Here is a 23,863-nt window from a genome sequence, read left to right as displayed (position 1 = left end):
TATTTTCTTCTAATTCAAACACTACTAAAATTTGAGGTATGACATATAATCTTTAATCGTGTCTCTAACACCTTTAAATTATTATACTTAGTAAAATGAAAAATTTGAAGCCAATAGCTTGCAGTTATACATTAATACTAAATGTACCATACCCCTCACATCATCATCATCCATCATAATTTACATTTATATTTATGTTTTAGTTCACAAAATATTTTCTTCACAATTACCCTGTAAGGAAGGTGATGAAAGCAGTATTATCCCCATTTTGCATATAAAGACATTGAGGCTGAAAGAGATTAAATAAATTTCCTATTGTTACACAACTGTAAGATCTAAGAACTTAGACTCAAATCTAGTTGTCTGACTCCAAGTTCACTGCTCTTCCACTATGCCTCATAGAGAATTATTCCATACACATAAATATATTTCTAAAATTTCCCTTACTTTTAAAAAAGGTGAATCTTCCAACATGTCAAGAAACTCTGGAAAGTAATCTCCCACTTCCTCATCCACTGCTCCTACCAAGCTGATCTGTCGCATTGGGCCAGCTCGATATGTACCATGGGAATAGGTTCTTTTTACCTAAAAAGAAGAATATGAGTTAGTATCATCTTATGCTTATTTCTTAATGCTCAAGGGGAAATAAATGGTATTTTTTTTATCATTAATAATTAATTCTGCCCTCTGAAATACAGTATGTAATAGTGCATACTGAGTACAAAATAATTTTATTACTATATTACTACTATCTACTACTAGCTAGCTAGTGCTTTTTAAATGCTTTGTAAATATCATCTCACTTGATACCTCACAACAACCCTGGAAGATAGGTGCTATTTTTATAATACCCATTTAGAGATGAGGAAACTGAGGCAAAAAGAGAGGTTAAGAGACTCGTCCAGGGTTACAAAGATAGTGTCGGAGGCTAGATTTGAACTCAGGTCTTCCTGACTCCAGGTCTAGTATTCCATCTACTATGCTTCTTAGCTGTATTAAAAAAATATTTTAGAGAAAACTGAAAACTAAAAGGGAAAGAAAAGTTTTTGTAGTGTTAATGGTTTGGTAAATAGTTAAGACCTCAATACAAGCCCTATATAACTGAAAATGAGCATTCCTTATAGACAGTAACCTTAAAAGTAAACAGGAACACAATTAGCATATTGATTCATTTTAATTCTATTTATACTTTTAAATATTTAATTCTACTAATTTCCACATATATATTTCATTCTTTTAAGGAAAAGAACCTAGCTTTGTTCAAACTGTTGATATACTCTAAGTGAACAAGGCACAGTATTTTTAAAAAATAACAAATAACTATAAAACAAATACAAGCAGAATTGCCTCCTTCAATTGATGAGTTCCTTCCAGGAACAGGAGTTGGAGCTACACCCACCATCCTCCATTCCATTCTCTATTGTACTTCTGTATCTGGATCTGCCAACGTGACTGAGCCACCTGCTCACATTAGAACTCTCCTGAGTTCTTGGGCCTTCTAGCCCTGGAATACCCCTCTGCATCTCTGGCCTCCTCCCACTGGAAAGCTCCTTCAAGAGAAGGAAAAAAGGGTCTACTTTGATAATGGACCCAAGCCAACCTGGCTTCATTCCACTCCCTGACAGGACTTCTGAATCTCCAGAATTCTTCTCTCACCTCCACTACCTTTCAGCTCCCCTTTATATACTGTCTTTCCCCCATCAGAATGTAAGCTCCTTGGACTGTCTTTTGTTTCTATCTGTACCATTAATGCTTAGCACAGAGACTAGCACAAAAGTGTTTAATAAATATTTGTTACTTTGCCCTGGCCTGTACCTATTGTGGGAATTACACAGGTTCCACTTGATTAATCTTCAACAACATTTGTTGTAAAATGCCAATACAGCAGCAAAATTCTGTTCAAGATTGTCTAAGATTCAGACTATATACTGCAAAAAACATGAACTATAACAACAATCCTAAGTTAATATGAGAGAGAGAGAGAGAGAGAGAGAGAGAGAGAGAGAGAGAGAGAGAGAGAGAGAGAGTTTGTACAAGCTTTAATGTTTGCAAAAGCACTTTACAAATATCTCATTTAATCCTAACAACAATCCTGGGAAGTAAGTGTTCTTATCTCTATTTTACAGGTGAGAAAACTAAGGCAGAAAGAGGTTAAGTGACCTGTCCAGAGTCATACAGCTATTGTCTCAGGCAAAATCTAAATTCTGGACTTCCTCACTCCAGGTCAAATTCTCTATCCACTATAATACTAATGGCAAACAATGTTAACTATGACATAGAATTATAGTTATCTGTAAACCAAAATTTGCCTACCAGTATTACAAATTTAAGGTTTAATAAATTGTAATAAATTCATTTTACACAGTAATAAATGCATACCTCTCCCTGAGAACTGAAGTTTCCAACCATCTTGCATTCTTTGTGTTGTCCATCCAGTTCCCAAGAGCTGAGGAGTACCTGAATTTTTTCTACTCTATGCATCCTAACTGAAGTCCAACTATTAATTTTAATTGTAAACAACATGAAACATTCTTCTGGATTAAGAGTTTGGATAGACCCAAAAGCCTGAATGTTTCTGATTTTATAATTAAGAATATAGGAAAACAGGATTCATATATCAAATGTGATTTATAAAAAGCTTTTCAGGAATAAATCTATTTTGTTAAGATAGAGATACACTGGTTTTTATGATTCTCATTATTTACTAGAGAGTCCTATAGCCTCAGCTCTATAGCCTGCCAGTAATTGTAACATAAGGTTTCAGAGAATCTATCTACGTTGTAAGTAAAAATAAACAACTTCCATTTGTATATCATTTATAAGTTTCCAAACCTCTTTTTTTTTTTAATTATCTTACATGCTCCTAAGCTAGGTGGTGGAAGAAGCACTAGCCCACTTTATCTTTCTGGACCTTAGTTTCCCTATCTGTAAAATGAAGATCGTTCAGGTCTTTTCTAGTTCTAATATTCTATATAGCTTATAAAATTAAGACAGAAATTAACAGCTGGTTATTTTATTGTTTCCTATAAAATGGGATATTTGGATTAAATGAAGTCTAAGTTCCCATCTGGCTCTAAATCTAATAAAATGTAGGCTAGTATTCCTCTTAGAAGACAATGAAAAGAATTTTAGGAATTCCTCACCACTCTCCAGATTATCAAAGCGATAAAGCATTCCTTAAAAGAGTGAAAGAAAGATTTCCAGGTAAAAACAAAGGTATCTCAAAAAACAAAAGAGAAATCTAACCTGTGTAAGGTATTCTGAAGGTAGAATGACACAGAAGAAAGGGGAACCACAGATCACTTGGCACTAAGTCATAAATACGAGGCTCTTCACATACAGGGAAGGGGGAAACAAGAGGGAGGAAACTATACCTCTAAAGAGAAAGCAGCTGCTTTCCCTCCAAAAAATACCAAGGTGAATCCACATCAGGACAGAGATCATTTAAGGTCAAAGGAAGAGGAGTCAGATAGTAAGGGTTGGTGACTTCCTGTTAAAAGGCACTGAGACAACTATTTATAGGACTTATGTTAACAGTGAAGAAGTAAGCTGTCCTCTTAACAGTATGTATCCAATACGTGACAGAAAAGACTTCACACAGTCATCAGAGACTTTGCTGAAGCACAGCTCTTTGTGGTGGGCCCAGCCTCTCTATTCCCAGACACCCAGCCACAACAAGAAAGATGATGATGAGAAACCTCCAGATCGATACATTTTTGCTTACAGGATTAAATACAAATTTCTATTTTGCATTTAAAACCCTTCACAATCAGACTCCAATGTACCTTTCCAGACATTATTTATTATTTCCTTTCACACACATTTTACAGTCTAACCACACTTGTCTACCTTCTATTCAGCAGATAGGATACTCCAATTCTGAGCTTTTTAAGGTTGTCCCTCATATTCAGAATCCAGTTTTTCCTCACCTCGTAGTCTTTTAATTCCTAGCTTGCTTCAAAACTCAGCTCAAGAGCCACCTTTTACCTGAAGCCTTTCCTAGTTTCCCTAGTTGCTAGTACCCCTTCCATTTCTTTGTATTCATTTCAGTAGTTTTTCAGTCTTGTCAGACTCTTCATAAACCCATTTGGAGTTTTCTTCACAAAGATACTGCAGTGGTTTACCTTTTCCTTCTCCAGCTCATTTCACAGATGAGGAAACTGAGGCAAACAGGGTTAAGTGACTTGCCCAGGGTAACACAGCTACTAAGTGTCTGAGGTCAGATTTGAACTCTGGAAGATGAGTCTTCCTGATTCTAGGCCCTACACCCTATCCACTGTGCCACCTAGCTTTTTCTTTTTTTTGGGGGGGGGTGACACAGTTAGGGGTAAGAGACTTGCCCAGAGTCACAAAGCTAGTGAGTGTTATGTTTCTGAGACCAAATTTGAACTCAGGTCCTCCTGACTCCAGGGCTGGTGCTCACTGCACCACCTAGCTGCCCCCCACCTAGCTTTTTTATTTATATACATACATACGTACAGGCATACCTCATCTTATTGTACTTCTTTACCGTGCTTCCCAGATACCACATATTTTACAAAGTGGAGGCTTGTAGCAACTCTGCATCGAGCAAATCTATCTCCATTTTTCCAACAACATGCTTATATTATGTCTTTGTGTCGTATTTTGGCAATTCTCACAATATTTCAAACTTTTTAATTATTATATCTGTCATGGTGTTCTGTAATCAGTGATCTTTGAAGTTACAACTGTAATTGTTCTGGGGCGCCACGAACCGTGCCCACGTAAGACAGCAAACTTCAATAAATGTTGTGTGTTCAGACTGCTCCACTGACCAGTTGTTTCCCCTTCCTAAGTCCTCCCTATTCCCTGGGACACAAGAATATTGAAATTAGGCTAATTAATAACCCTACAATGGCCTCTAAGTGTTCATGTGAAAGAGTCAAGCCATGCAGCAAACTTCATTGTCTTATTTTATAAAGAAATTGCCACAATCATCCCAGCCTTGAGAAACCACCAGCCTGATCAGTCAGCAGCCATCAACTTAGAGGCAAGACCCTCCAAAAGCAAAAAGATTATGACTTGCTGAAGATTCGGATGATGGTTAGCATTTTTAGTAATAAAATATTTTTTTTAATTAAAGTTATATACATTTAGTTTTTCAGACAGTACCATTGTACACTTAATAGACTACAGTATAGTGTAAACATAAGTTATGCACTGGAAAAGCAAAAAATTCATGACTCACTTTATTGCAATATTTGCTTTACTGCAAGCCCACAGTATCTCCAAGGTATGCCCAAATATGTCTATACACTTATAAGTGTCTCTGTTGAATGTAAGCTCCTTGAGGGACTTTTTCTTTTTGTCTTTGTTATCTTCAACACCCAGCAAAGTATCTGGCATATGATAAGATACTTAATAAATGCTTGTTGATTGAATGTATTTTAACAAAACTTGCACGTGTAGGTTATGACAATTTCTAGTGATATGTTTTAAATATTACATGGAACTACCTCAGTTGGATCAGTACGAAAAACTGAAAATACTGAGTTAGATAAAAAAGTTTTTAAGGTACTTTGTAATTCAAAGTCAATTCACTGTTCCACAACATTATATCTTAAATGAAAACAAAACCCTATTTTTCACTAAAAAAAAAATAGTCATTTGGGGTTTTTCCCTCTTCAGTAAAAAAAAAAATCTCAAAATTCTACATTTTTTGGAATAAAGCATAAAAATATTATGATATTTTAAGTATTCTTGCTAACATTTTTGTCAGGTAGTTACTATTTTTCCTTTTAAAAATAAATGAGGGGCAACTAGGTGGCACAGTGGATAGAGCACTGGCCCTGGATTCCAGAGGACCTGAGTTCAAATCCGACCTCAAACATATACACTTACTAGCTGTGTGACCCTGGGCAAGTCACTTAACCCCAATGCCTAGCCCAAATAAATAGATAGACAGACAGACAGACAAATAAATAAATGAATAAATGAATGAATAAAAATAGGTAAATAAACAAATAAACAGATAAATAAACAAATAAATAAGAATTTCAGATATGCTTTTATTTCAATTAGTGGCCTCACTTTTATTTTCTAGTGGAAGGAAGTAAGAAAATTAGTAATAGGGAAATATGAAGGAAAAATAAGGGACTCTGAAATTTACCAAAGGAGGAAGAGAACTCAAAAAATATGTGTGCATAGGCAGATAAACCAACAAAATATTAAAAACAGAATATTAAAAATAGAGCCTCCAGATTAAAAGCCTTCAGATATCGATGAATAAATACTGAACAACGAAGAAGTTAAGTAACTTAAAGAAAGTCCCACAATTCTTAAATAATGTTTTTTAAAAGTATTCCTTTATTTGAAAATTAGTACAAGCCAACTGCAAAATTAACCTAAAAATTAAAAAAAATTTTTTTAAATTGCTCTAAAGCCTATATGTACCTCCCTACAAATGAAGAAACCTATGAAGAAATGCCTCAAATATTAAAAAAATTTGGTAGGAATAGCTTAATCAAATCATGGCACAGAGAAGAAATCCTGACAACATGGCTGTCTCACACTATCTTATCTATTATTCCCAAAGCAGAGATAGCAATTCTTAAAAGTTTTTAACAATTAAGCTCAATCTCAATCTGCTTTTAATAATTCTAATTATATGCTCAAGATAATTATTTTACTTTTATTTTGTGCACTTCTCCCATCCCTTGATCTTACTGGCCTGCTCCTAGATTTTGCCACCTAACAAGAGATTCAGGTATTGTTTTTTCTTTACAGTGTAATTTGTTGAGGTAGGATAAGAAAAAATTTTAGCAAATAAAGCTGCTTAGCACCATAGGATTGCCCCAAATAGTTTATATTAATAAAGAGATTATTAGATAGCTGTTTTGATAGATGTATTTCCAATCTTTCTAATTTCACTAGTGGCTACTATCTTTATGATGTGATACATTAGGACTATCAAACTGTGCCTAAGCCTGAAAATTGTGCCATTAGTCATTATTAAACAGCAAAAGCATTTAGCCACAACAAGGGTTCTCAACATTACACCTGCTGAAAGTTATAAGGACAAACAGGGCTAGGACAAGACACTGGACATCCAGATCCTATAAATTTAGGGGATGCTATTCTATGGGGCAAATGCACAACAGACTCCAATTTCTTCAGTATGGAGTCCAGAAAAATTAACTGTTCCTAGAGACAAAATGCTATTTGTAGTTTCTATCTTGGCCACATTCAGGGCTCTCAAAACGCAATAAAAAATGTATTATCAAACCATATTTCATTAATTATTTCAGTGCCTAAATACTTCTGCATGCTTAAAATCTGAGTTTTTTCAAGACAAAACAAAAACAAAAAGATTAATCCAGTGGTAGAAATTAGCAAAAATTAATCACGTTCTATAATTATACATAGTTTAAAAGCTTAAACTTTAATAGTCTGAAATATTTCCTTAATATTTAGGGAAACTACCTACACAAATTTCAGCACATGTGAACATTTAACATTTTTTGAAATGAGGAAGATTTCATAGACTTAGGGCTGGAAGAGAACTTTCACAGTAGGTCCTATAGTGCAATCATCTCATTTTACAGAAAAGAAACATGAAATTCAGAGAAGTGATTTGCCCATTGTCTCTCAGGTCACATAAGAAGTAAATAACAGTCAGGATTTAAACATAGGTCCTCTTATGTCAAATCCAGCAATACTTCCACTATGCATTGCATTTTTTAGCTCTGAGTTTCGTTTTATGTTTTATAATTTTTGTTTTTAAATTGACACTACTCACATTATATATTTTATCTCTTCCCTTACTTCTGTGATAGAATAAGATAGTTTTTCTAAACACACACTCCTCTCCACAAATACCTATAACAGCAAGTACAAAATCACCCTCTAGCCACTGCTTAAAGTAAATAGTAAAGATGTTCAACAACTGCTTGCACAGATGCTGCAATAGCTTGACAGGAAAGAAATTAAATATCACTATATAATTTCCTACATCCTTTTCTCTCCTTTTATTGGTAAAATATCTGTTCATTAGAAGGGAACTAATATAATAAGAGTAAATAAGCAACAATGGCCAAAGACTAAACCCAAGATCAAATACTTCCAGTATCTTTCTTAACCAACCCTTTTTTTCTAACATCCAAAAAAAATCTAAGTGAAATACAGTATACAGAATATATGTAACAGAACTCTAATAGTTACATCATTGACTTGAAAGCTTGTAAAGATACAGAAATAACAAATTAATAAATCAAGACTTTGGAAGGTTAAGGTTTTATCGTCCCTCAGAAGCAAGGGACACTGATAGTTCAGTTTTGTTATTCTTTCTAAAAAGAAGTCTTCAGTTTTGATCCAGAGATTCCACAACTACTATCACATCCAAAAAAGTTACTGACTGAAAGAAAATACACATGTATAAAAATGTTCATAGCAGCATTAATTGTGATTTAAAAAAAAAAACCTGGAAACACAATATGTACTCAAGAACCGAGGAAGAACTGAGCAAACTGTGGTAAAACTGTAAGAGAATATTACAAATAATGAAAGATGAAGATTTCAGAGAAGTGTGTTTAGACTCATCTAATATGATGCAAAATAAAGAAAGCAGAGCCAAAAGACAGAAAGAGCCAAAAGATCGAAAGGCAAGTGCTGGTCATACACAAATCTCTTCTTACAATCAAATGACAAGCATTTTCTTGTTTTCAAAGAGCTTAGATTCTTTCAAGTGAAACAACAATTGACAAACTCTTTGGGGAAAACATAGTTTGTAGAAGGATTTGCGTTGGAAGAGTCTGTTGCATCAAAATGAAAATGTATACATGTAATTTTTTTTTTTAAAGTACCTTATGAGGTTGTTGTTGTTTGTACGTCATTCTTAAAGAGAGTCATGTCATGACATCAGGAAGGAGACGTCATGATTTACAAGTGAACTGTATTTATGTGCAGGAGGGCTATGCAAAGTCACCAGCCTCACTCTCTCCTCCAGAGCCATCTGGGTCCAGTGGCAAGATAAAGATCAGTATGAGTAGAGATGGCCCCTGGCCCTGGACGCAGTGAGAGAAGCCTCGGCCTTTTTGAGCCAAGGTCTTTAAAACAGATGAACATTTAATAAATGTACGTTAAGGACCACAAGAGGGAGCCACTCCCCATCAAATCGAAGAAATTTTCCAAAGCTATAAGCATTTCTTCAAAATGAAGACAATTTATTTCAAAGTTATCCATCCAAAAATCTTTATGTGGGCAATTTCTGAAATAAGTTTAGTCCATCAAAACATAAACTATGCTACTGTCTCTTAAAGGAATAAGGGACAACGAATAGGAATGAAAAGGAAATAACCTCAAATATATAATAAATAATTGCTTAAGGATATAAGTTTACATAGGTTTCATAAATACCTGGGAGTCAAATAGAATTAACTTTTGGGCAAAGGAAGTCTTCATACATCCACTTTCCTGCAAGGTCTACTCTTTATAAAAAAGGATGCAGTGGTTGCAAGCACCCAAAAATCTAAACAGAAGCAGAGTTGATGACTCAAGGAAGAAGACTCCCCAAAAGTCTCAAGGCAAATGAAGGAGAGGGGAGATACATGGAAATAAGGAGGAGATACATGGAAATAAAACTTGAAGCCACGATTAATTAAATATTTCAATTATTAAAAACTTGGAAGGAATTAACATTAATTCAATAGAGGCCACACATAAACACACACAAAAAAACTTACTTAGGCATATAATCTCATTATTGTGAATAGATGGTAATAAAGATACAATAAATTTGGAAGAAAAGAACAAAAACGACAAAGAGCAGAAACAGTAAAAAAAAATTTTAAAGCTTTATTTTAAATGAATTAAAACTTTCATAGTCAATATACTTTTACATGGTAATCTGATTTCTTTTCAGCATGAAATCAATATATTTTAAGCCTTTCAAGATAATATTTTAGGAGTGTGGAAACAGCAATATGACAGGATTTATGGGCCTACTAAGGGAGGCAAAAAATGTGTTTCAATTCAACAAACATTTTTTGAGTGCCTACTTCAAAGAAAGCACTATGCTGAAGATGCTGGGGTATCCAAGAAATTAAAAAAGAAAGTTCCTGGTTTCATGGAATAGTCTACTGTGAGCTTTCAGTCTCACTATTTTGTCTTCCTACAGGTCCCAGAATGACATCATTCATTACTTCAATTTATAACTTAATTACAAAAATGAAGAATTATTCAAAGATAAAGATCAGTGTTAGAAATAAGAGACAAGACACCGGGGGAAAATCACCATTTTTATCAATCTATTCTCATATGGTTTTATAGGATCAAAGGACTTACAGCTGAAAGAAACCTCAAGAACTAGACCAGGGCCTTTATTTTGTTACTTTATAAACCTTGAACCAAAGAAGTTAAGTAATTTACCAAGTTGCGCATCTTTCATAAAGCTTGATAATACCACCATCATCACCACAGAATTAAAGCCTGTTTAACATTTTTCTCTTAAAATGTCCACAAATTTTCAGTTACTCAACAAGGAAATAAATGAAAAGTTAGGAATGGATTAGAATTCCACCACCAAAAAGATTTTCAAGGCCAAGGAATAGGTATTTTCCTATATCCAAATATTTCCCAAGCTATCACCCCTCCACTGGCCATACTCTCCTTTTATGTATTCTGAGCCCTTAATGAACCAACTAAACTCTACAATATCCTTCTTTGCTCCTGAATCCTTTGCCACTATCCCTAAGCCCCAACCCTGGATTTCTTGCACAATCCTCCTTTGTTTATCTCTCATCACTCAGATACACCTTCCCCACTATCTCCTTTTCTAATCCTGTTTTAGATGAAGAAGTGGCCCTTCTGCTTGTCAAGGAAAACCTGTACATGCACTTTTGATCCCAACTCCTCCTATCTTCCCCAACCAACTGCCCTCACTATTATTCTCTCCTATCTTTAATCTGTCCCTATCTATTGGTTTCTACCCTGCTGTCTAGAAATATGCCAGTATTTCCCCCTCTTAAAAAAAAAATCCTCACCTACTATTCCCATCATTATCATCTTATATCTCTAATCACCTTCAAAGCTAAAATCATGAGCAATATGTCTACACTCAACCTTCATTTCCTCTCCTTTTATTCTTCTATCATTCAACTAAAATGACTTTCTCCAATTTTACCAATGATCTCTTTACTGTCACGGTTAATGGCCTTTTCCACAACTGTTATCCCTTTGGACCTTTCGGTGGCACAGGATACTGTTGATCTCCTCCAAAATACTCTCTCCTCTCTAGCTTCCTATCTCTGTGTAGTTTCTTCCATTGTGGAGTCCCCCAAGGCACTACCCTGGGCCCTCCTTTCTTATTTACTCTACAATATCATTAACTCCCACTGGTTCAATTATCATCTCTATACAGATGATTTCTACATATATATATATATATATATACCCAGCTCTAATGCCTTAGCTGAGCTACAGTCATCCAACTCAAAATACTACTTAGACATCTTGAAATGCAAGAGTCTCAATCTCACAATGTCCCAAACAAACCTCAGGATCTTCCCTCTTCTGAAATTCCCCATTATCACGGAGGGCATTACAATCCTTCTAGTCACCCAGGCTGGAAACCTCACTATTATTTAAAACTGAACTTTCACTCATCCCACATACCTGACCCTCTTGCTAAATTCCTTGTTTCTACCTTTATAATATCTCTTCACAAAACCCCCTTTTACAACCACCACCCTAATTTAATCCCTCATCATCTTTTGCCTACCCTATTGCAACAGCCTGTGAATTGGTCTCCTTGCTTCAAAAATCTCTCCTAATTCTAATCTACACTCTACTCAGTTGCCAAAGTGATTTTCCTAAAGCTAAGTCTGACAATGTTACACACTACAGTCCCTCTCTCCCAAACATAATACATACACACACACACTCACACACACTCCCTCTCTCTCCCTCTCTCTCTCTCTCTCTCTCTCTCTCTCTCTCTCTCTCTCTCTCTCTCTCTCTCTCTCCCTCCCTCCTCCTCCCTCCCTCTCTCTCCCTCTCCTGGACACCTTGCTGTTCCTCAAAAAAAAAAAACCACTCCATCTTTTGACTCCAAGTGTTTTCAGTGGTTGCTCCCTGTGCCTGGAATTCCTTCTCTCCTCATCTTCGTCTCTTGGCTTTCTTCAAATCCCAGCAAAAATCTATTCCTTAACAAGAAGACTTCGCAGAGAGTGTCTTCACTCTATGATTATCTCAAAATTTATCCTGTATAATGTTTGCACATAGTTGTTTGCATATCGTCTTCCCCATTAGACTGTAAGCTCCTTGAAAGTAAGGACTATCTTTTGCCTTTCTTTGTATTCCCAGTGCATTAATACTGCTCTGGCATATAGCAGGTACTTAATAAATGTTTACTGACTACCACCGCATTTTTGCAACCATTCTGCAAGTTACAGTTTCATAGGGTTGTCTTTGCCCTGATATAAAGAGTGACTAGCCCAGAATTACATAGGTTGTATATGTCAGAGGCTAAACTTGAACCCAAGTCTTTTTTTCTCTGAGGTCAATTCTCTATACACTATTAATAAGAATCTTGTATCAACACTGCTGTTGCTCACATTTTGTACATTTGTGTATAAAGTATTTGAGAGCCTGAGTCATATTGCTGACTTTTGATTGCTATTCTTCTTCCTCTTGTAGTATCTAGCTTAGAAAGCAAGAGATACAACAGCAGTTTTTTTCCTCCTCTTCCTCTCTTTTTACATTTTCAAGTTCTTTTGAATAGACTTACAAGGCTCCATAAAAATACATTATTAAAAGGCATCCATGGCATTGTTATGTTTTAAAGCCCAGACTCCAGAAATCCAGTCATCTTCTAAAACATTTTCTAAAACATCAGTTACTTGTCCACTCACTAAATCTGCTTTCCTCTCTAAGCCCTTATCTTAGGGAAGATTTACATAGATGATTTCATTTAAGCCCTAAAGATATTACTGTCCCCATTTTACAGCTGAAGACACTGAGATTCAACAAGGTTAAATGACCAGCAAGAATTCATACTCTTCAGGAATTTTTTTCCAGATCTTACCATTTCTGGTCATGGGAATCACCAAAAGTATGCAGCCCCAAATATCTGGTTTGACAAGACTTGAAGATTCTTAGTCACATCTTAGAGACTTGCTTTAGATATGAATCAATAACCAACATTTTTAAATGCTTACTAGCATTGTGCTAAGCTGGAGATACAAAAAGAGGCAAAAAAAAAAACCAGTCCCTGCCCTCCAGGAGTTTTCAATCTAATCAGGAAGACAACATGTAAACAAATATTTACAAAGCAAGTTATATACAGGATAAATAGGAAAACAGATGATTTCTCATCTCATAGGACCAACCTGTGAATCCACATGAATGTTACAAAGAAAAAAGTCTCTGCTCTCATGCAGCTCACATTCTAAGAGGGGAAACACAAAAATGATTTTTCAGCTACAAAGACAGATGGAAAAGCCTAGTGATGTTTAGGCTGCAATAGCAAGGCAGATAGTAACGTGTCTTCTTTGGTTTCATTTCCATTAATACAACCATATTCATTTGTGATGTTCAACCATTCGATAATGTTAAGGAATTTGGAGGTGAGAAGTTTCTTTTCTGGGTTTTCAAACAGCTTTGGCTGCTGAGGAGACCGATGTTAAGGCAATGGAAGAGATGGTAGCCAGGTCAAATTTCCACAAGGGTTCCTTCCTTGGACAGTGATTAACAGGGTGATCTGGGGAGAGGAGGGTACGCTGTCCCTGGACTCCTGGACTAACCTGCCCATTGGTGACAATAAGTAATTTCCACAAAGGTCATTTGTAGGGCTGAGGAAAAAGCTGCATCAATGGTACTACTTCTTAAAGGAAAAACAGCTGCTTCCTCATCCCAGGCTCAATCTCCCTACCCTTCAGAGAGGGCCTTATGTTGGTTATTTAGCCCCAAGGGTTCACTGGTCCTTGTTCCCTTTGTCTCCTACGTCTCACTCATCTACCTTCCAGCTTCCTGACACATATAAGTGTTTCCATCTGAGTGAGATCTTTTTTCCTTCTTTATTTTACAATGCAGCCTTTCTCCCATTTAAAAAAAAAGGAACACAATTCTCCTTGATAACTCAGAAAGTGGAAAAGCATTCATCAAATCCTTTTACCTTTTCATCTAGCAGGGAAAATTCATCTATATTTTAATAACAATCACCTGGCAAAGGCAAAAATACAAACATTTCATACTTATGTAGGTGATGGCAAATCTCTTCCTGTTTTTATTCTTGCTAGAAATAAGCAAATAGACTAGTATATTTAGATGAACACTGTGAACTTAGTATATGAGGATTTCATCAACACATAGAAAAAAAAACATTTATGGTAAGCTTTAGGACAAGACTGAGAGATCTTGAATGGAGTTATGTAGAATGAACAAGGCCCATAATGCAGGGTTGTGTAGCAGTGACTTTAGCATCAGAAGACCTGGCTTCAAACCGTCTTAGGCTGGAGGCTATTTAATACCTGGGACTTTACCTCTCCAAGCCTCTATTTCCTCATCAAAGGGCTTCAAAAACCCCAGTAACTTGAGTAAGGATTTATTACTGAACAAAATTTCTTTGGAAAACTTTTAGAAAGCAATCTTTCAGAAATTAGGTATGGATCAATATCTCACATCATATACCAAGATGTGCTCTCCAAATAGATATGACTTAAACATAAACTAATCAAAGGAACAAGGAAGAAACTACCTTTCAGAATTAAGGATAGAAGAATTTATGACCAAACAAGAGACAGACAGAAGATAAAACAAAATCAGCATAAAAATTAAATCTTTACACAAATAAAAGTGATATTATATTGTCTCATCTTCCCCACTGTGCTACTGCCTGGGGACAGCCCCGGAGGATCAGTAGCTGTGGCCCAAGATGCTACAGAGGATGAAGAAGCACTAGAAGATACAATAATTGAAGATGAAGATGATGCAGAAATAAAAGAAGATGAACCCACAGATTTAGTAAAAGAAAAAGAAGAGGACCTCTCTGGTGAACATGAAGCCTCACCAAGTGCACCCACAACTATCTCATTTGTAAAAGGAGAAGATTTCCTAGCAAATAACATTGTGAAGTTCCTGGTAGTCTTTACAAACAAGGGTACAGAAGCCTTTAATAGATGCCTCATTCCACCATCCTCAGGATTACCAGTTTTATATCCAGAACTTCACAGCTCTTCCTCTGAACACTGCAGTGCCACATCAGAAGCAGGCAACATCTGAGTACTCTTTTCATCCCTGCAGAGCCCATAGGTGGGCATCCAGTTGGTCTAGTCGTCAATGTGAACTACAAAGATTTAAAATGGCAACGTGCTCCAAGATGCTTTCTTTAATCAAACAGCTACAATTATTGAAAGAGAAGATGGGTTGGATGGAGAAATGATCTTTATGTATATGCTCCTTGCTGGACTTAGGCTACTAGTTGTTGCTGGGCTTCATCAATCAGCTTCTAGAATTTAGGAAGAAAAAAAGACCAGCCAGAAAGTAGAAATCAGTACATCAAACTAAAATGATGTTGATATGAGTTGGATTACACAAGAGACTTTGAATCAAATCAATAAACCTCCAAGGAGGTTGCCCTGGAAATGGGCACAGAAGAGATTGGTGGGATCTGATGAGTAAATGTTCATCTGTGCCACAATTCAATCTTTACTAAACCTGCCCTAACATTTTTTAGCCTGATGGGAATTAGTGCAGAGAAGTCATATCAACATATGAGGAAACTACCACTTCTGTTTGGACTGAGTTATCAGAGCTGTAGCAGTAATACTGCTGAAAATGCACTGAATATGTTTCTTCTAAAGTAACAAATTTGGGTTTTTCAAACCATTAAAAAACTCTGTGTGTGTGTGTGTGTGTGTGTGTGTGTGTGTGCACACGCGCACGTGTGTAAGCAGTTGGTCTTACCAGAATCATTGTCGTACTACCTGAAACGTGTCTTTAGAGTGCTAAATGTAATAATGCTGGCATGTCTGTATCCCACTGAAAATTTGTAGTGTTTTTTTTTCTTTTCCAGAAAATATAATGAATAATTGCCTAATCTTATTGTATAAAGAGTTTCTCATTTTTACTATCATGCCCTGAACTGTACAGCAGAAGATAATTTAGCCACTCTGTTCCTCAGAATAGCTATTAATTCAGCTGTGATAGCCCAAATTCTCTGGGTGTTTTTTTTATATCTGCAACTAGTATTCTAAAGGCACAAGCAGGAGTAGCTGCTCTTAGCAATATACAATTTTGTTTTGGTATTTTGCTGCTGTTTACTACAATATGCACAATGGGAGAACTTCCTTATACTGATCAAAGAACCCAGATGAATTTATATCAATCTGAGATCTAGCAGCAAAATTGTGAAGCATGAGACTATGTGCTGAACTTGATATATAAATTCTAACTCTCCATACCCTTCCTCATTTTAACAAAAAGAAAACAGCACACTATGTGAGCTAAAATAAATAAATGAACAGATAGATGGATAGATAGACAGACAGATAAATAAAAGCGATGTTGTTAAAATACGCAGGAAAACATTTTACTGAGGGAAAAAAATCCTTGCATCATGTTTCTCTGACAAAGGTCTCATTTCCAAGATATATAGGGAACTGGTTCAAATTTGTAAGAACAAGAACCATTCCCTTATACAGAAATGGTTAAAGGATACGTATAGGCAGTTTTCAAAGGAAGAAATCCAAGCTATCAAGAACTATGTTTAAAAAAAATGCACCAAATCACTAATAATAATTACAGAAATACAAATTAAAGAAGCTCTGAGGTTCCAGTTAAAATAATTCAAACTGGCAAGGATGATAAAAGGGAAAATAGATGTTATGAGGGGGAGGGGGAGGCAACAAAATACACTGTTGGTAAAGCTGTGAAATGATATATACCTGTTAATTGAAATCTGGAACTACAGCCACCAAATCATTAAACTGTATATTCTTTGACTGAATGATACTACTAATAAGACTATACCCTAAAGAAGTGAAAGAAAGAAGAAAAGGACCAATATGTACAAAAATATTGTTGGAAATAACCTCTGGTGCCCAAATAGGCACAGTAAGTTAGACAGACTGAGTAAAGCAGTGAAACCTTTAATACGCTTCCTGCAAGAAGCAGACATTGAACTTGAGATGAGCATGTGCACGTGCGCGCTCCAAAAGAAAGAGCAAACCTTATATCCCTATTCCCTGCCACAAGACCCTCCTAGATGACTTTCACTGGAAGAAGTCAGCACAGTTCACAGACTTCCCAAAAGGCTCACCGTATGTTCTTCTTGGTATGTTTCCCCCTCTTTCTTCACACATAAAATAGTGTCTTAACCCCACTGGGAGGTGAAGGAGTGAGTATTCATGAGTCTATTACACATGCGCACTCAAAGTAAAGTTTAACCTTTGTCCTACTTCCAGCTTCTTTAATCAAACAACCAGTTCACCCACTTTTAGCTGGTTCTAGAAGCTCCTGACCCAGAGCTACTTTTCTCTCAATTTCCTTATATGGAAATATAATCGTTTCTTACTTCTCACAATATTTATAGCATCTCTTTTTGTAGTGGCAAAGAACTACAAATTAACAGTCTGGTGAACAAATCTGTTATATGAATGTAACAGAATATTATTGTATCATGAGAAATGAGGAAAAGGGAGAGTTCAGAGAAACTTGGGAGGTTTTGTACGAATTGATGGTGAATGAAGTGAACAGAACCTGGAAAACAATTTATACAATAACAATGACCCTGTAAAGACAAATAACTCAATGACCAACAACAGATCCAGAGGACCAATAACAAAGAAGGCCACCCACCTATTGACAGAGAGGTAGTAGATTCAAGATGCAGAATGAGACATATATTTTTGGACACTGCCAATGCAGGAATTTGTTTTGTTTGAATGTGCATATTTGTAACAAGGGCTCGTTCATCTTTTCTGTTCAATTCAGGGGTGGGGTAGGAAGGAGACAGGAAGAGGGTTCCAGCTCCAAGAAAAAAATTAAAAAACGGAAGGTGAAAAAGAATTCCAAACAAACAGGGTATCTCTACTGTATCTAACTTTGGAGAAACATATAACCAGTCTTCTCCATTAACTGTGCCTTTTGGCTTAAGGCCCTTTTCATTAGATTTGCAAGATACCCAGAAAATACATTCTTTTAAGGGACTATATTTCCTTACAAATCAATACTGTGACATGGCAGCCAGAAAATACAATATCATCTTTATGTTTCATTAACAGAAATACAGTACCCAAAAATGATAAGTTAAATTCCTCCTGATTTGCTCAACTCTGGGTACCACATCTTAGGAAGGACACTGAAAAGGTAGAGTTTGTCCATAGAAGGATGGTCAGGATGGTGAGAAGATCTGAAACTATACCATGTCAACTGAAGAAGATGAGGATGTTTAATCTAGAGAAGTCTCAGAAGCAGGGTCCTTATCTTTTTTTATCATGTCATGGACCTCTTATCTAGTAACTAATTTCTAATGTCTAAAAACACCTTAGTTTTTTCGCTAGCCAAGTTCACAAACTCCCCATGAAATCTACTCATATGGGGATAGGTGGATAAGAGATAACCCTTGTCTTAGAGTGATACATGACACAGCTATCTTCAAGACATCTGAATGACTGCCATATAGAAGAAGGGTTAGGCCTCAGAGGTCAGAATAGGGACAATGGTTTGAGGCTGAAGAGTGGTGAATTTCATCCCCATATAAGGAAAAACTTCCAAACAAAGTGGAATGGGCTACTTGTAGAGGTAATTAGCTTCCCATTCTAGTTCTAAGACTAGATGAACACTTACTGGGTATGTATCTATATATTATAGATGAGATTTTTTTGCTTAGATACAAATTCAACTAGATGGGTTCTAAGGTCTTCTAACCTTGGCTTTATAATAAGAAAAGCAAGCTAGAGAAATCAACATATTACTACTCATTCATGTGAGAGATGGCCTAAGTGCAGTTCCCTCAGGCCTAAGTTATATTTTTCTAGAAAGCCCTGAGTTGAGTTTCCCCTTTCTAAAAAAATCCACCTCAGCACAGGCAGTTCCTGGTCACTCCCACTTCCCGGCGCACACATACATCTAGTTCCCAAATGCGGGCACGTTTGCTCTATTGGGTATTAGTTGCTGCATTTAGATTGTACACCTTGAGTACCCAGCCAGTGGGAGAAAGGTAAGAAAGTGGGAGAGGGCACACGCTAGGGTTATAAAACTTTGCGTCTCACAGCCTGCACATGCCCTGCGCATGCTGTCTCGCGGAGGCCATCTTGAGTAACACAGAGAGTGTCCTCTCTCATGAGAAAGCAATAAACTCCTTTTTACCTTTCTTAAGAAAAGTCTCTGACTGATTATTACAAGCGGGTCACAAACATCTCACACATTCATAACTACATTCATCATCATAAATAGTCATACAAGTCAGGAGAAAGAGAGAATAACAGCTGATTAGCAAAGAGAAAGGAAAATGAGGAATTATGGTCAAAAGAAAAAACTATCAACTCTCCAATCTGTTAAGAGCATATCATTTCATCTTAATAGTGATCTGCCAATACATATATATATATATGTACATATATTAATATTCTTTGTAGTAGCAAAAAAATGAAAATAAACTGCATACCTATCAAATGGAGAATGGCTGAAAAACTGTGCTGAAAGAAAAGACAAATATTAGTCTGTATCACTGATGCAGAGCAAAATAAGCAGATTTTTTTCAGAGAGAAAACAATTGTTACAACAATGTAAATAAAAAGTTAAGTGAAAGTAAACTACACATTCTGAATAACTGAAAAACCAAAGATGAGAACAGATACTGAAACATAACTCTCGCTTAGAGATAGATAGGTGGGCAGACAGGCAGATGGGCTGACAGACAGAATCACTGTGTAGGATGTTTTTGCTTAATTGATTTTTTTCTCTTTGTTACAAAGAAGAGTTTAAACTGGAGTTAGGAAGTGTCCAGAAATTACTGTAATATAAACACAAAAGCATCAATGAAATTTTTATTCCCCAAATGGAGGCCCTGAAACTAACAGCACTTCAAAAGCTAATCAAACAGAGTTCTTTACCTCAAGTTTAGATGGATTTCCAGATCAAATTCTCTAGGGTTTTATTAAAGAAAAAGGCAAGATAACATAGTGAATACAGTGCTAGACTAGGGAGTCAGGGAAACCTCAGTTCAAATACTGTCTTTTGACATTTACTAACTGAGCGATCCTGGGCAAATCACTTAACATCTGAGTGCCTTTGTGATAAGTCATAGGGAGTTGCCAAGGCACAGAGGTTAAATGATTTGCCCAGGATCTCTCAACTAGTAAATGTCAAAAGACTGATTTGCATCAGTGGAGAGAATTCTGCCACCAAAAGAATCTCCTGCTTGCCCACACTACCCTCACCTCCCCTAACAAAATCAGGTTGCTAGAGTAATTAAGGGAATGATTTGTAAGATTTTACAAAGTCAAGTGTTACCAAGTCCATATACTCCAAAGTGATTTAAAAAAAGGAAATGTCACAAATACAAATATACATGCATATATATACACACACATACATACAAATACCAACACAATTACTTATGCAGCCACCACTTTTTGCAGCAGCAAAGAATTAGAAATGAAGGGGATGCCCATCAAATGTGGTGTAGCTTAACAAATTATGGTATATAAATACAATGGAATATTATTGTGGTGTAAGAAATAAAGAAAAATGGTTTTAGGGAAAACTTGTATGACCTGAAGCCGAGTGAAGGGATTACTAGGAGAGCAATTTATACTTAACATTAACACTGTAAAAAAAGAATAATTTTGAAAGAATACACATTTCAGATCAAGAGAATGATCAACTATGATTCCAGAAGACCCATGATAAAGTCAAGGTTACTCACTTCCTGACAGGGAGGTGGATGAACTAATATAGAGAATGAGATAACGATATAGGAATCTGTTTTCTGTGATTAAGGTTATATGTTACAAAGTTTTGTTACAAGTTTTTGTTTGGCAGGCGGGAAAAAAAATGCTTGCTAATTGAAAAATATGAAATTTAATTTAAAACAACAACAAAAAAGAGTGGAGCTGAATAAAAGCTAAAATAGCTTCATCAGGAACGTCATGTCAGATAAATATATTTTCCTTTAAAAATAATATCCACGTGTATATATATATTAATGATGCCTTTGTTTTAACCACAGTATTTTCAAACCACACACCCCTAAATTGAACTTTCTCCCTTCCAACTAAGAAAATCAAATGAGCAACAACATTTGATACAGTGACTAAATCTCTCTACCTTTGCAATATTCTATCCTACTTGTCTTCCATATCTCTGTAGGAAGGAGTAAACATGTTTCATTATCTATTCTCTGGGACCTTTATTAGTTCTTCCCTAACTCAGAAGTCAACTTCCTTTTCGTGATCTTTTCATTTACATTGTTCTAGCCATCATAGTTATTGTTTTCTGTTCTGCTTGTTTCACTCTGCATCAGATCATACAAATTTTAAGTATTTCATGTGGAATTACTTCTTATTGTATATTAATATTTCAATATGTTCATATAACTGAGTTTTTTTTTCATTTTATTTCCCAATTGAGGGACATCCTGTTTGCTTATAAAACTTAACAGAAAGGATGTTGCTATGAGCATTTTGATATATATATATATATATATATATACACATATATATACACATATATATACACACACACACACACACACACACACACACACACACACACACACACACCCTGTTTCTGTCACTGACTTACCCAGAGTGCATGTCTAAAAATGGGATTGCTGGTTCAATGTGTACAGTCAATTTTGTAATTTTTCTTGTATAATTCCAAAATGAAATCCAGAATGACGAGGTGTACATCTCTACCCACAACAATTCACTGGAGTACAGTGATACGTCTCTCTTCTCACAGCTCTTCCACCAGATGAAACTGAGAATTTCTATCTCAATGTACTCTATTCTTGACTAATCAATAGCTTCTCTTATCCTACTTGAGGCTTTAGAAACAATGTTTCTAACTTTTGTCACTTTTGCCAAATTTGCATAATATGAGATGAAACTGGTTGTTTTATCTTGCATTTCTATTAGTGATTTGGATCATGTATTCATTGAGTCTTTTATAATGTGAAGTATTTTTTTTATAACTACTTGTTCACACTGACTGAGGAACAGATCTTGATATTATACATGTGGGTTAATTCCCTGTTAATTCAGGATATTAGACTTAGCTGTGTGATATTTGGTGCAAATATTTTTTTCCTACTTTACCATTTCTCATCTTAGTAGATTTTATTTGCACAAGCTTTTTAATCATAATGTACTCAAAATTATCTCATTTTCTTTTCTGGCAGAGATATCTGACTGGTAAAGTAGGGAGATTCCATAAACAAAGTATACCTCCAGCTCACTTAGACATCTAAGTTTTTTATGGTATCGTTTTTGGACAAAATGGAAAGATATGGCCATGGAGATGAAATAATTAGGTGGAACCAGAATTAGTGAAAGGATGGATCTGCAGAACAATCATAAATGATTGGTCAATGTCAATTTGAAGGGATGTTTCTGATAGAGGACCCCAGAAATGTATCCTTGGTCCTGGTTCCATGTAACACTTTTTATCAGTTATTTGTGTGAACAGCTGACAGGTATTATCAAATTTGCAGATGACACAAATTTGGGAGAGATAATTAACATATAAGATGATAGAGTCAGGATCCAAAAATATCTCAACAGCTTAGAATGGGAAGCAAAATCTAACAGAGATAAATGTAAGGTTTTATACTTGAGTTCAAGTACCAACTTCGTAAGTGTGGCACTGGGTGTGCTTGGCTAGACTGTTTAAGTGAAAAAGATCTCTGTGTTTGTTTGTTTTTTAAAGTAAAGTATAAGGTCAACAGAAGCCAATAATGTAACATGGCAGCAGGCAAAAAAATGAACACAACCCCTTGGGATACATCAATAGAAGCACAGACTGCTACTGCTGCTACAACTTACTAATAATAATAGCTGACATTTATATAGTGCTTTAAAGTTTGCAAAGCACTTTTTATGCACTATCTCTTTTTGATCCTCACAACAACCTTGTAAGACAAGTGATATTATTATCCACATTTCACATATAAAGAAAATGAGGCTGAGAGAGATTAAGTGACAGTCTTCCTGACTCCAAGTCCAGAGCTCTATCTACCACAGCATATTACCTGTGGTTACTACAATAAGGCTGCAGTCTACTAGTCTCATTAGGCTTCTAAGACTGAGAAAACTACAGAAGTAGAGTCATATTTTGATTGTTCAGCTGTTCTGTGAACTTCTTCCTATTTTCTCTGTTAAAGCACAGTCCTCAAAAGAAGTTATGATGTAGTGGATGTAGCTAGACACAAAGCCAGGACCTGCCCTTTAATATGTAATTGCTGGTAACCTCCCTGGGTAAATCACTTAACTTGAACTCTCAGAGCTCTAGGCAACTCTCAAAGACTTTAAATTACAGCAAAGGTTCAGAAAGATTTGTTTTGGGAGCAATTAGGTGGTGCAGTGGATAGAGCACCGGTCCTGGAATCAGGAAGACCTGAGTTCAAATCTGGCCTCAGACCAAACACTTGACACTTACTAGCTGTGTGACCCTGGGCAAGTCACTTAACCCCAACTGCCTAAAAAAAAAATTGTTTTGGAAAAGGGAACTTCCTCTCCTGGGAATTATTTATATTATTGATATCACAGGTTCAGTATCTTTCTAGATTTGTTCTATCACATATCAGCTTTCTACTGTCTCATACCTTATTGTGCATATTTCTAAAACACTTATGAAAAATAATAAATAAATACAACTTTTACCACATATTAAGACTGTTAGG

The 23,863-nt window shown here is 35.9% G+C and overlaps 1 protein-coding gene and 1 pseudogene across 1 annotated transcript in view; one reads left to right on the top strand and one right to left on the bottom strand.

Moving 5' to 3' along the window:
- The window catches only part of RSBN1L (round spermatid basic protein 1 like), a 90,431-nt gene that overhangs the window by 13,645 nt on the left and 52,923 nt on the right, over nucleotides 1–23,863 (bottom strand). The window contains 1 exon segment of the mRNA XM_078154532.1: nucleotides 448–585. Coding sequence (XP_078010658.1) covers nucleotides 448–585 — 138 coding nt within the window.
- On the top strand, nucleotides 3,117–15,993 carry LOC110206920 (translocon-associated protein subunit alpha pseudogene; annotated as a pseudogene).

This window comes from Phascolarctos cinereus, unplaced genomic scaffold (assembly GCF_003287225.1).
Source record: "Phascolarctos cinereus isolate Bilbo 61053 unplaced genomic scaffold, phaCin_HiC Scaffold_1;HRSCAF=81, whole genome shotgun sequence".
In the NCBI taxonomy this organism is placed as follows: domain Eukaryota; kingdom Metazoa; phylum Chordata; class Mammalia; order Diprotodontia; family Phascolarctidae; genus Phascolarctos; species Phascolarctos cinereus.
The sequence above is the reverse complement of the archived record's forward strand: the minus strand, read 5'-3'. Positions and strand labels throughout refer to the sequence as shown.